This window comes from Alligator mississippiensis, chromosome 4 (genome assembly GCF_030867095.1).
Source record: "Alligator mississippiensis isolate rAllMis1 chromosome 4, rAllMis1, whole genome shotgun sequence".
NCBI classification, from domain to species: domain Eukaryota; kingdom Metazoa; phylum Chordata; order Crocodylia; family Alligatoridae; genus Alligator; species Alligator mississippiensis.
In genome coordinates this window covers 229,039,962-229,053,587 of record NC_081827.1, presented here as the reverse complement: position 1 = coordinate 229,053,587, position 13,626 = coordinate 229,039,962, and the positions used below count along the sequence as shown (strand labels likewise).

The window sequence follows — 13,626 nt, the reverse complement described above, 5'->3', positions numbered from 1 at the left end:
TTAGTTAATTTTTTGATGCGAAATGTAGATAAAGTATAGATGCATTGCTTTGAATTCATGAGAAAAATAAGCTTGCATGACTTAAGGGATCTCGGTTTACCTTTTTTTAAATTGCTATTTTTAAAGATGCCAAATTTATTTTCTTCCTTTGATCGCTCTAACCTAATATGGGGGGGAAGTATACACTTAAGCTTTTTATGTAGTAGTTCCCAGAGGCTTGGTTGGGGTTGTGGCCAATTTGTACGCTCCTAAGACAAATGTGGAGATATGGTTGCTACTAAAATGTTTGTACAGTCTTTCTGCTCTTTTGCATCTTTATAATATCCTCAGGTCAGAGCCTGAAATGAAGTAAACTGTCTACACCCAAATTACCTTCTTTTTATATATTTTTTCCATAAAAATCTCTATCCGCAATGTGGTGATCATAAGTAATAAGACACCATTGGGGAATCTCTGCATACAGATTTCCTCCCCCAAAACCCCTTCTGAGGATTTTACCATAGAAGAAGATCATAGAATCCTAGGCCTCAAAGAGGCATTCATTTCGAGAGGCGGAAATTTCTCAAAAATTTCCACCACTGGAATCTTTCCAGGAGAAGGAGCAGTGCGGGCATTCAGCCTGCAACTGTCCCCTTTTCCCTGCTCTCCATCCCTTCTCCAGACATGGGCGATACTGGACTGTTTTATAATTTGCTCCAGTAACTTCCCAGGTACTGAAGTCAATCTGACCAGTCTGTTATTACCCAGCCATCCCCTACCACCACCACTCTTTTTATATATAGTATATATTTTGTGTGTATGTTCTTTTTTTTTCCTTTCTCGGGGGCTAACCTGTGATGACCGTAGCTAGTGTTCCCAAGCTAGTGTGTCTGGTCCACAGTTGGACACAGAATAGTGCTTACTGTCAACACAAACCTGTGTTCTTGTGGGTCTCAAGTCTTCCATATTTGTTCCCCAATTCTCTGTAAGTAGTGGTCTGGTGTCCTTGTTTTCTATAGAACTTGAAAGGAGGATGAGAGGCGGTGGATCTTTTAAATGTAGTTTTTGTTGCAACCTGGGCTTCATTCTGAAACCAGGTTCAGATAAATCAGGAGTTACTACATCTTTACCCCATTTAATGTGTTCATTGAAATTGTTGGACACAAAACAAACAGCGAAAGGGCCAGTGCTTGATTATGAGATGATCAAAATAGCTTGCTGGCACACCTAAAGAGAAATTAGCCAGGATTTAGCCAGCTAGCAAATGCTTTATCTGCATGCTAATGTTCCAGTGTCCAAACTCCCACATCTCCATTTTATGTCATGACAGTGAGAGTTTTGTAAGATGGGAGTAGAAATCCTGGGCCATTAAGCCTATTCCCCTTGTGTTCTCCGGCTACTATTTATCCAGAATTCATAAGAACATGCATTCTGGCATGTCTTGCACATGACAGCCACAAAACATCTGATTAAAGAAGAACCTACAGTGCACCCACAGGAAGAGCACAGAAACAACAAGGGTGCTACCAGTGCAGAGTTTTATAAGTAAAATATGTTCGGTTGACTTTAGGAGGTGGAATACGGTCCACGTTACAAAGCAAAGCAAAAGACTCCCCTCCCCCAATGTGCTAGATCTTGGAAAGTTCTTTTCTACCCATAAATCTGGGGATCAGTTTGATCCTGAGTGCATGAGCATGACTCACTACAATTTACTTGGACCAGCACACCCAACCATTCTCCTGTCTTGCCATGGCTGATGTCCAGTACTTTAGAGCAGGAGTGTTAAACTCAATAACCCCCATGAGTCAGATCTGGGCTTCATGGCTCCTTATGGGCTGGATCTAGGTGAGCAATGGGAGGAGCAGCAGTATGGGTATTAATGCAGCCATTGTTCACCACTACCACCCCACCCACCAATGACCACTATGCCCAAAGGACCTGTTTCTGGGAATTTGGTGATAGGCCCACCTCTAAATTCCCAGCCCCTCTGCCAACCCCATAGGACTGAAACTCCCCTGCTTTAGAGTAAGGTAAAATAAAATCCAGTACATTTTTCCAGAGGAAAAAATTATTGTTGACAATGAAAGATTTGAAATTTCATTTCAGTCGTATCACAGGGATACTAACTGTATGAAGCCACATGGCAGCTGCTCTAGTTTCTAGAACACAAACACCCCTAACCCACCATACAACTAATTCCATAAACTGATTAATTTCCATCTGATGGAGTTCAGGTTTCTTTGATGGGCCCTCATTGCAGAATGTCTCTCCTCTAATGGTTAGAAACCTTTTAATTTCCAAAGGTTTGTGTATGCTAGTACCCTTTTGATTTGGTACCAAAATCGTCCTTTTATCTTAAGTAACTCTTCTCCATCCCTTATATTATTACCCCAGATATATTTTTAAAGAGTAATCATATCACCTCTCAACTTTAATTATTCAAAGATTTTAATTACTTCTCATAAGGTAGGTTTTCTATTCCCCTAATAATCCTAGTAACACATCTTTGCACATTTTTCTAATTTAATTTTAACCATTTTTAATCTTTTTTACCAGAGCTTTGCACAGTATTCTAACTGGATATCACTAATGTTTTATACAGTAATGGTGGTACTAATACTTCCTTGTCTCAAAAACAAAAAGAAACAACAACAACAAACAACACCCCCCCCCCCCCCCCCCCCGTCTAATGCACCTTAGAATTGTACTATCCTTTTTCAAAGCCACAGCATACTGGAGACTTAGGGTAATATTATGATTAGCCAGTGTACCCAGGTCCCTTTTTTCCTCCCATCACCTTCATATTATGAACCTCTCTCATAGCTTTGATATTACTCCCCAAATGCATGAATTTGCAGTCTCTACTGTTACTTTTTGTACCATTTTTATTACTGTGCCTCATAAGGTTATCTAACTCTTTCTAGACACTTATCTAGTCATCATCTGTGTATTGACAGACCTCCTAACTTCTTGTTACCCTCAAATATACTAAACATACATGTATTTCCTGCACCAAAGTGATGAAAAACTTAAATTGAATAGTTCCCAAGACCAATCCCTAAGGAAGATCACTCTCCAATCAAATATCTCTTTCAAAGCAGATACCTCTCTTTCACTGTAAACTCTGTAATCTCCTCGTAGGCAACTCTTTATTCACCTTACAATTACGGTATTAACCCTTTTCTATTTTAGCTAATAATTTACCATGAGGCAAAATATTGGATGCTTTGCTTTAAATATGTGTAGACAAGGTCTACTACATTGCCCTTACCTAAGAAGTCAGGTATCCTGTCATAGAAGGATAGTGAATTATTTTGAACAGTAGTAGTAGTTTTTGCTAAAACAATACAGTAAAATTGAAAATAAAATTTCTTACAATATAACAGTAGAAGTATATAATGTATGGTTATGGGAAAAGCATACCGTAAGATTACACATTCTACCACTTTATACAATTAAAACAATATAATATATGATGATACCAAAAATAAATCAAATGAAACAATATATAATAGTAGATTAACAAAATAAGAACAGGGGAATTTTATTTGATTTTGTCCCTCATTCTCTGTTCAAGTAATATGAATACACCCAGGGATTATAAAACAGGCTGTAATGTATTAGAGAGAAACGAAACTGGTTTTTCCTCATTAGCACAGTATTTAAAATTTTCCACCAACAAAGAGATCCATTTTCCTCTTATTTCTTCAAAGAATGGGCCAGATGACAAATAGTGATTTAAATAGTCCATCTTATTATTTTTGCAAGTCTGTATATGGGGTGTGACACAACTTTCACGTCTCATTTGACTGAATTGCGGTGTAGTAATGACCTTTTGTTGTTTGTAGTTTTGTACTTCAAAACTACATCTTTTTAAGCCAAAAGGATGCTTTATTAATCTCAGAAAAAGAAGTTTGAGGAAAGTCTCACTACCTGAATATCAGAATGACAGCATCTTTAATTCTTTTATCTTTTTTAAACATTGGGGTGATGTTGGATCGGTGTCTGTCGCTATGTTTTTAGAAGGATATTGAATTTGTCTGAGGTGATCTTCCTTGGATAAAACTCTTGCATTCTGTCCAATTTTCTATTTACCTCCATGCCCATTATTCTTTCCTTTACTCTCTATTATAAGACCTTGCATAGTTTTGAAGTCAAAACTAACAGATGTGCAGTTGCACGTGTATTTCTTCTTTCCTTTTTGAAAATGTAGGAACTATATCTATTCTCCAGTCATATGGTCCTATCCCTGAGTAGTTTAATTCATTGAAGATTCATTCTAGAGGAGTTGCTATTTAATGTGTCAGTTCTTTCATTATTCTGAGATGGAGATTATCCATCCCCTTGATTTTATTATAGTGAGCAATATAAATTTATGCTTTCACTTCCTATGTAGTAATTTCCATTAGCATACCTCTCACTCACACTCCCATTGTCATTCCCTCACATCCATCTCTTAGCCTCACACACATCTTTATTCTTACTGAAGACTGAAGTAAAGTATTTATTTAGTACTTAAACCATAACTGTATTATTCTTAATCTTCACCGTAAATTCAGTGTATAGCGGTTCTCCTACGTCTCTTTTTTGTTTGACCAAAGAAACTTTGACTGTTTGTTCTGATCTTCTTCACAAGGTCCAACTGAATGAGACTTTTGGCATTTTCATTTTATTTCTGAACTTTCAGATCTCTAAAAGATAGCTCTTCTTCCCAATCCATCCCTTTTTTTTATTGCTTGTGGATTCTCTGCTTACTGTGAATATCCTGTTTGAGGTACTTTTTCATCCAAATAGATCTTTAGCCCTTCCCTATCAAGCTTTAATTCTTGCAGCGGAAGTAAGCCCCAGACAGTTGGACTTAATTTTCCCTGCTCTAACAAGTGCAACAGTTTTCCATATTCTTGTAGAAGTCTCTCTCCTTGCTTCCCCAAAACCAAGGATGCCCTTGGGCTAGGAAGCAGAGAGCTCTCTCCTTGCTCACTTCTCTGTGGCCTAATTCTGTAGATGGAAATTATTAGATAAGGATTTGCCTAAGGTCATTCAATTGGTCTGTGGTATAGTGAAGACTAAAAATCAGGTTTCCTAATTAATACAATAAAATACTTCTTCATTCCATTATTTTCAGGTGATACAGAGCCAAAACCTGTGCTTCTCACTCAGTGCTCACTCATTCCTCACTCAGATGAACCCAGACTTCAGTTGAAACTTAAATAAAGAAGGACCTTAAAATAAAGCCTATACAATTAAAACAAAAGTATCTTGCACTTCAGATATTATTTTATAATATAAGTTTTATATGATGTAATACATTTCAAAATTTTTTCTGGAGGTGACTTCTATATCCCTAATTCAGCATTTTTATTTCTATTTATTCTACCTTCTAGTAGCATGATGGATACTTAATTTCAGTAACTCATAAATATTAAAATCAGTGCAAAGAACTTATTTTATGTTGCTATTTAAGATTAACATATTAAGCACTTCAAAATTAATGTCACATCCATTAAGATTGTCAGCCATCTACTCTTTCATTGAAAAATTGAATGATCTATTTCATAGTGTGTATGTGTCTTTTTTTTTTTTTTCTTTTTCACTTGCTGTTATTTCTTAGCTAAACAATGCTGGTGCACGAGCAAAAAGGAGAGACCCTCACTTTTAAACTTTAACTTTGTAAATGTAGTGGAGTCAAGCTTCTGAAATGAGATTTTATTTCTGAATAAATATTTGTTCAGTATAATTCATCTGCTTAAAAATAATGGTAAGAGAAATGGTTTTTTGATGCAGCATAGTAAAATGTGTGGAGATACATTTCTAAAAGAAAAATAAATCTGCCTTTTTAAAAATGAGTAATTCACAACAGTAAAATGTTATACACACTGTCTATCAATTGACTAGCTTCTTCCGTAGAGAAAAAAACTCTCCAGTGGGCATTCTGTTGTCTTACTTCTTTTAACTTTATTGACCCTCTAGGATGAGGATGGGCAATTATTTCGGGGAGAGGGCCTTTTACTGAGTTTTGGCAAGCCATCAAAGGCTGCATGACAGGCAGCCAGGGGTACATAGATATTAATTTACTTAATTTTCAAGGGGCCCTGCAGGTCAGATAGAATGGCCTGGTGGGCCACATCTGTCCTGCAGGCCACATTTTGCTTACCCCTGCTCTAGGACATCCAAAAGGTGTATTTCTTACAGGGCTGGGTACCTGTGCTTCTCCTTGCATTACATGAACAGTCCTTTACTGTCATTTGCTAAATAAAGGACATCAGCATTAACAGTTCTTCTGTTTTGCAGAACTTCATCCTCTTCTTTCTTGCTTAGGCAGACAAGCATGTTTGTGTAGATGTGATATATTTTATTAGACCCACTGAGTAGTTGGAAAAAAGTTCTTTGCAAGCTTTTGGGCACAGTCACCCTTCTTCAGGCATGGGAAGTCTCTGCCATTCTGAGATCTCCAAAGAATGAAAGAAGCTAAAAAAGCAACAACCATAGGCAGCAGAAGACTGAGCCTAATGGAGCTTAGCCCCACCCCCCCAACGCAGGGCAGCGGTGGCAGTTCAGAATACTGCAGGGCAGCCTGGGCACAGGCTTCAGGCAGCTGCAGGGCGGGGAGGGGCATGCATAGACAAGCAGCTGGAGTGTGTACATGACAGGAACTCAGTCTGGCTGCTTGTGGAGCAGCACCAGGTAAACGTGTAAGAGGGAAGGGGTGCGGGGGAGGGAAGGTTCATGGGGGTGGGGGGGCAGATCAAGGCCCCTTCAGTAAGGGAGGAACTGGGACAGAGGCAGGAGTGAATGGGACCCTGGGGCGGGTTGTGAGAGGGTCAAAGCCCAGGCAGCTCATCCAGGGGCACTGGGGTGCTCCTGCTGGATCTGTGCATGGTGCATCGCAGAGGTGGGCTACCTGCTGAGTGCTGGGCTCTGTACCGCCCTGCCACTGGTGCCTCAGGAGCCACCTTGCAATGCCACATGCCTCCTGCATGCTGGCTGCGCTTGCACCACATCCCTTGCCAGCTTGGTGACGTGGCATCACAAAGTGGCTCCCAAGGCACCAGCAGCAGAGTGGCACAGAGCCCAGCACTCAGCAAGCAGCCTGCCTCTGTGTTGCACTGCACACAGATCTGGCAGGAAACCACCCCCCCCCCTTCCTCCTGGACCAGCTGCTCTGGCTCCGACCCTCCCACGACCCACCCCGGGGCCCCATTCACCCCTGCCTCTGCCCCAGTCCTCCCTCACTGTGGGGGCCTTGATCTGCCCCCCATCCATCCCTCCCCCTGTGCCCTTTCCCCCCCTACACACTTACCTACTGGGTGGTGTGTGTGTGTGTGTGTGCCTGTCTATGTGTGCATCAGTGTCTGTGCATGTGTATCTGTGCATCTCTGTGTACATGTGTGCATCTGTCTGTGCGTGTGTGTGTGTGTGTCTGTGTGTGGGTGTAGAAGTATTTTCAAGTTTTACTCAGCCCCCCAAATAATATTTCCTCCCTCTTGCTCTGATGACAGGATATCAGTGAGAATGTAAATAGGTGGAAATTAGGAAAACAATGGGTAGAGAAGGGAAGGGAGGGGGAAAATGAGGGGGAAATAGTGCCAAAGGTAACTAAGGGAGACACTACTGTATTTGAGTTCTCCAAGGTAGAAAAGAGGCACTCTGTGAACAAGTAAATAGCTGGAAATTAGGAAGACAAAGGGTAGAAAAGGAGGGGAGGAGAGGAATGGGGGAAATAAAAGTGTAAATGGTAAGGTCAGGAAGGTTTTAATGTGTCATAAATAAATGTAATGTGTCATAAATTCTTAAAGAGATCTTTCCAGAACCACCCATCCTGGCCTTTAAACAAACACCAAACCTTGCTAGCCTCATCACCAGATGCAAACTCCCTATGACCCAAACCATACCTAATAGATCTAGACCATGCCCTCCCCTCCTTTTTTACCCTTCATCTTCCTAATTTCCAGTCATTTACATGTTCACAGACTGCCTCTTTTCTACCTTGGAGAACTCAACTACAGTAAAGTCTCCTTTGCTTACCTTTGGCATTCTTTCCCCTTCGTCCCCCTTCCCTCCTTCCCTTCTCTACCCATTGTTTTCCTAATTTCTATCTATTTACGTTCTCACTGACATCCTCTCACACTTTTAGCTTCTTTCATTCCTTGGAGATCTCAGAATAGCAGACTCCCCATGCCTGAAGAAGGGTGCTTGTGCTCAAAAGTTTGCAAAGAACTTTTTTTCCAACTGCTCAGGTGGTCAAATAAAAAATATCACATTTACCCAAAGAAGCTTGCCTGCCTATGTCATTGGACCAACACAGCTACAACCAAAAAGCCTTTCTTACTCTCATTTCATTGGTAAGCCTTTACTGTAAAAGCTGCACCTAATATAAAAATTGTTTCCCAGTGAGGGGCCAACATTTTGGGCATATTGTGGATTTGGGATGCTAGAGTACAGAACATCTTGATTCAGCTGCACTTTTCCCAAACAAGGATTGTTCTTTTTTTAGCTTTTGAGTCTCGCTTAGCCCTCATGAGGTCTCAACATCTCCCATCTGTCTCTTTTAAATGTTGATGTTCAGCTGGGATTTATATTAAGCAAATATCCGTGTTGGACATTTGGGTGAGATCAGTGCACTGCTTAGATGGTGCCTTGGTTCATTCTCTTTTAATGATCATTCTTTAGGTTTGAAAGAAACAAAAGTAATCAACTGTCATTGTTCCCCACCCTTCCACATCCAACCAGCTTTCATTATAGTTTTGCCTGCCTAAATTTGCCTGTTTGGCTCAAGATGTTTCTTGACTGAAGCACACAGTCTGTTCTCATCCTACTATTTTTTGGAAAATAGTATTTGGGTGATTGGCTTAACTAGGACAGTTTTGAAAGAGACCCATGGATCTCACTGTGATGCATCAGATTATAAGTGCCAGTAGGTTTAAGATCATCCAAATTCTTGTTTGCCTTCCAAACACAATTAGGACTATACAGTACAGAGATGAAAACATTGAGTCTGACCAAAAGGATTTACCAAGAGCCAGCAACATAAGCAGGGACCATGCCATGAATGTTGAGTATTTGTAGTATTAATGATATGTCTTTCTCTTTCCCCTGGTAGCTAGGGTAGCATATTGGAGTCAAGGGCTCTGATGTACCCCTGCAGCTGGGAGTGGCAGCAGTGGCTCCCAGCCCCCAGGGCATATTGGAGCCCTTGTCTCCGATGGGTCCCCAAGACTGGGCATGGCAATCAGCTGATCGGAACTATTAGCCTGTGGAGCACAATGGAGTCCAAGGCTCCCATGTACCCTGGAGACTGGGACCCCCAATCAGCCTGGCCACACGTTCAATTTAATCGTGTGATAGGAACCATCCATAAAAATATTACATCTATTTTGTGTAGTAACTTTGTGGGTTTTTCCTCGTTTTATCATGGCATTATCTGCATTAATACGTGGCCTGATAACAAATTAAGATGTGATTAACTGGTTAATCACACCTTAAGTATAACATTTGCCAGGGGCCTTTGAAACAAACTCATACAACAGGTTAGTAACAACTGCTAATTTTCTGCAGTTTGGTGACTCAAGGGATACCTAGAACATGCCCTGCAGCACTTCTCCCTTGCTCCTGGAAATAAAGCATGAGAGCAGTGCTGAATGTATGCACTCGGAGGTAACTACATTGCTCAGTTTGGTGAGTTTTATACATGTAGAGCAGGAGCAAGGGGCCTGGGCGTGCTAGAAACCACTGATTCCAGCCACTACATCAAAAAAGTATTTTCTAAAGGCCTAATTTTTAGAAGTGTTAAGCATTTGTTAAAAAAATAATAATACAAGTCCTTCTATTCTGAGCTCTTCTAGACCAATTTCTAATTCTCGCATATGCTTTCTGTCCAGGACTGAAATGGTATATTCAAAACAACTGGTTTTATCAATAACAAAATCCGCCTAAATGGTCTGAAAATGAGGGCAAGTTCTGGCTGGCATAAAATAGCTGCCTTTAAAAAAGAAAAGAAAAGAGCAAAAACACTTTCAGGAAAAAATGTCCTTTCTTTCTTCCAATGTGGAATTTATCCTCACTTTTTCACTTTAGCCTATGAACAGGGCTTGCAGCATTCAGTACTGGATCACTGGTAGACTGCTATTTACCTATTAATTGAGATAAAAATGGGAGCTTCCTTGCCTTCAATAGAAGGCAAGGAACTTCATTTTAACTCTGAAAGGTTTTTAAAATGTTGTGTTTCAAACCAGTTTATTTTAAGAATTTTTTTAGAGGTTACTAAAGTGTGTTAGTTATTTCTCATGTCCACTCTGAGTCTTGTACAAGTGAACTCATGAATGCTAAACAAAATAATTTTGCTGTTTTTAAGTTATTCTGTTTTAAGTAATTCTGTTTTCCTATTGAGCCACCCTCAGCCTTTGTTGGGAAGGGCAACATATAAATCAAATAAATAATTGAAGCATTCCAATCTTTATCTGATCAAGTGGTTACACAATGCAGTTTGGTGCAGTTACTCAACAGAATAAACAATACATTGTGTTTTTGCTACTATCAGAATAATCTATCTTTTTAGTGTTTGTATTTTTTGAGACCAAGGGCATCTTTCCATATCACCAGATAAAATGGAGAAGAATATTTCAAAGGTGTTTATACTGAGTTTTATTTCTTCTGCTCCTCTCTTGTATTAAACCGCTGTCAAATTAAATAATTTTGGTTAGAAAAAGAAAAACAATTGATTTAGAGTCAGGAGTAACACACAGATACGCAGAAACAGGAAGGCAGTGGGCATGCCTATTAGAAACAAAAAAACAAAACAAAAAAATGTTTTATGCTAAATCTACTAAGGCAAGCTTTAGATTTCTTTCCTTACAAAGTAACAGATCTTCCCAGGCCACCCAAATGATTTTAGCTTCTCCTTGAGGAACCTGTCTGCTTTCTGTAGCAACTTCTATCTGGCCATAATGTTCTCTAGAATTAATTAAATATCACTTTTTAACAATGTTGATACTTTCTTCTAAGAATCTCCGAAACTGTGTTTGAAAACAGTAATTCACAAATCCTCACTATACCCTTGGGGAAGTATTTATTCTGATTGTTTTGCCTATAGATAAAATATCTATCTGCAGTTGGACTTATGAGTCCTGGTTCTTAGTCTTGTACTCTAATCATGTAATCATAATTTTTACCTCTAGGCATTAAATCTGCCACTACTTCTTCATTCTGGTAATATATTTGGTATTGATCCAAAACTAAATCCAAAGGATAGATACTTTTCAGTCCATGTCTAATCCAAAATATATTGAATACTGATGCTCTCATAACCAAATTTTTGCTGATGAGTTTTAAAAGAAACATAAGTGGTTTTATTTAATACCAGTTGTGGTGTGGGAATGTGTAATGTCTGAAATAATTCATTGAAAATTCTTTTATATTAAAATATTGAAACTATATTGTTAGAAATCTGTCTCCATTGTATGAGCGTACACACCTGTTCTTGGATGTGGCTTTTACTAAAACTGTGATGATATTTGTCCTTCAATGGACATTAATATTTTTGTTTCATGTTACAGGGAATTCAGGACCGTCAGGACCATCATCATCCATAGCCATAGCTGGCACCAGCCAACCTGCCATCACAAAGACAACATCGGTTCTTCAAGATGGTGTTATAGTCACCACTGCAGCTGGAAACCCACTTCAGAGCCAGCTGCCCATTGGGAGTGATTTCCCTTTTGTTGGCCATGAACATGCACTTCATTTTCCACAAAACAGCTCTTCAAACAACAATCTTCCGCACTCTTTGAATCAAAACATCCTCAGTTCTCTACCTATCTCTTTGCCAGTGAATCAACAACATCTCCTAAACCAGAATCTATTAAATATACTACAGCCTTCAGCAGGAGAAGGCAAGTCTGAGGTCAACCTCAACCCTTTAGGTTTTCTCAACCCGAATGTAAATGCTGCTTTAGCGTTTCTCTCCAGTGACATGGATGGACAGGTATTACAACCTGTTCATTTTCAGCTTCTAGCAGCCCTGCTTCAGAACCAAGCCCAAGCAGCTGCCATGCTTCCCCTACCATCTTTCAATTTGACCATCTCAGATTTGTTGCAACAACAGCAAAATAACACTTTACCCTCAGTAGTACAGATGACAGCCCCACCAGACCATTTGCCAAGCAATCAGTCAGACAGCAACAGAGCTGAGACCCTTTTAACCAACCCCCTGGGGAACCCTATGCCAAGCTTTTCAGGTACTGATACTACTTCCAACCCCCTGCTCCTCCCAGCTGTCACTGGGGCCTCAGGATTAATGGCCTTGAATCCCCAGCTGGTGGGAGGTGTCCTGAACTCTGCATCGGGCAACACAACTAATCATCCAGAGGTTTCCATAGCAACCTCCTCCCAGGCAACCACTACCACAACCACTACATCATCAGCAGTGGCAGCACTGTCTGTCTCAACACTTGGTGGGACAGCAGTGGTGTCAATGGCAGAAACATTGCTGAACATATCTAATAATGCTGGGAATGCATCTGGTCCAGCTAAACTCAACAGTAACTCTGTGGTGCCACAGCTACTTAACCCTCTACTGGGGACAGGTCTACTTGGTAAGTTAAATTTTTTCACAGATTTAAAAAAAAAGAAAGAAAACTGGTTCGGGGGGAGTTTCTGATTCTAGTTTCTATTTTTAAAGATTCCATTTCATCATACTATTTCTAAAAGTTTTTTGTATGTCATAGCTTGTTTAACATTTATAGAGAAAAACAAATAGTTTTGCACGAAATTTTAAGTAGTTTTTTTTTTTTAATCAGCAAATGTTTGGGGACATAATTTTATCTTCCATTCCCTAATTCTGATGCCACCTAAAGCTACTTCACACATTAAAATTCAGTCAGACAATTGGTTTCCTTTTCTTTTTCAAGTAAAAAAAAAAAAAAGTGCAGGTGCATGTTTGGGATGCAGTATTTTATTCCAAATGTATGTGGCATCACAGGGTTTGTATGAGTAGCTGTGCAATAGATGAAAAATGGCCAAGTGCATTTTTCCATCTGCATCAAAAATATGTCAAAACTATAGCACACCTCCTATAAAGTAGTACATAAAGCACTCCAGGAAAATCCTTGCACAAGTTCAGTAAAGTAGGTTTCCCTTCTAGCCCTTTACAGTATGTTTATGTAGTCATACTTCAGTGTTTTTCAGTTCTGCTTGTAGCTTAGAAAACAAGAGTATCACACTTAACAAGCACCTACAGAATAAAAAAATTATAAAACTTAGCTGTTCTCCTCTGCCTTTATTCCCTTGACCAATTTACCCAGAATGTTGATAGATTTTGTGGTGTTGTATGTTTGGACAATCAGTATACCAATAGAAGGAATAAAGTAATGCCATAGAGCTGAAAAGTATTGTAATTTAGTTGCTTAAGTTACAAAATTGTTGCTGTGAACTTAGCCCTATTTTTTGTGAACCTACAATAGACATTTAATTTAATTGTTATTAAATTAGGATTAATTTTCTGTCTGAAATAATATCTTTATTGATTATCATTCCACATGTAGAATGTCCAGTTAACTCAAAAAAATCAAACTACTAGATCAACTTTATTAGTCTTTTATTTAGGGTATTTTATTAGTAGTAATTTAATGGGGTCAGGTTTAGTAAAGTGTT

The 13,626-nt window shown here is 39.3% G+C and overlaps 1 protein-coding gene across 8 annotated transcripts in view; it reads left to right on the top strand.

Moving 5' to 3' along the window:
• The window catches only part of MBD5 (methyl-CpG binding domain protein 5), a 290,901-nt gene that overhangs the window by 242,623 nt on the left and 34,652 nt on the right, over positions 1 to 13,626 (top strand). For 6 of the 8 annotated variants that reach the window (XM_019480375.2, XM_019480376.2, XM_019480374.2 and 3 more), the window contains one exon: positions 11,532 to 12,569. In XM_019480375.2, the coding sequence (XP_019335920.1) occupies positions 11,532 to 12,569 (1,038 nt within the window). The remainder of the gene's footprint in view (positions 1 to 11,531; positions 12,570 to 13,626) is intronic. The other 2 variants (XM_059727394.1, XM_059727395.1) reach the window with 1 other exon arrangement.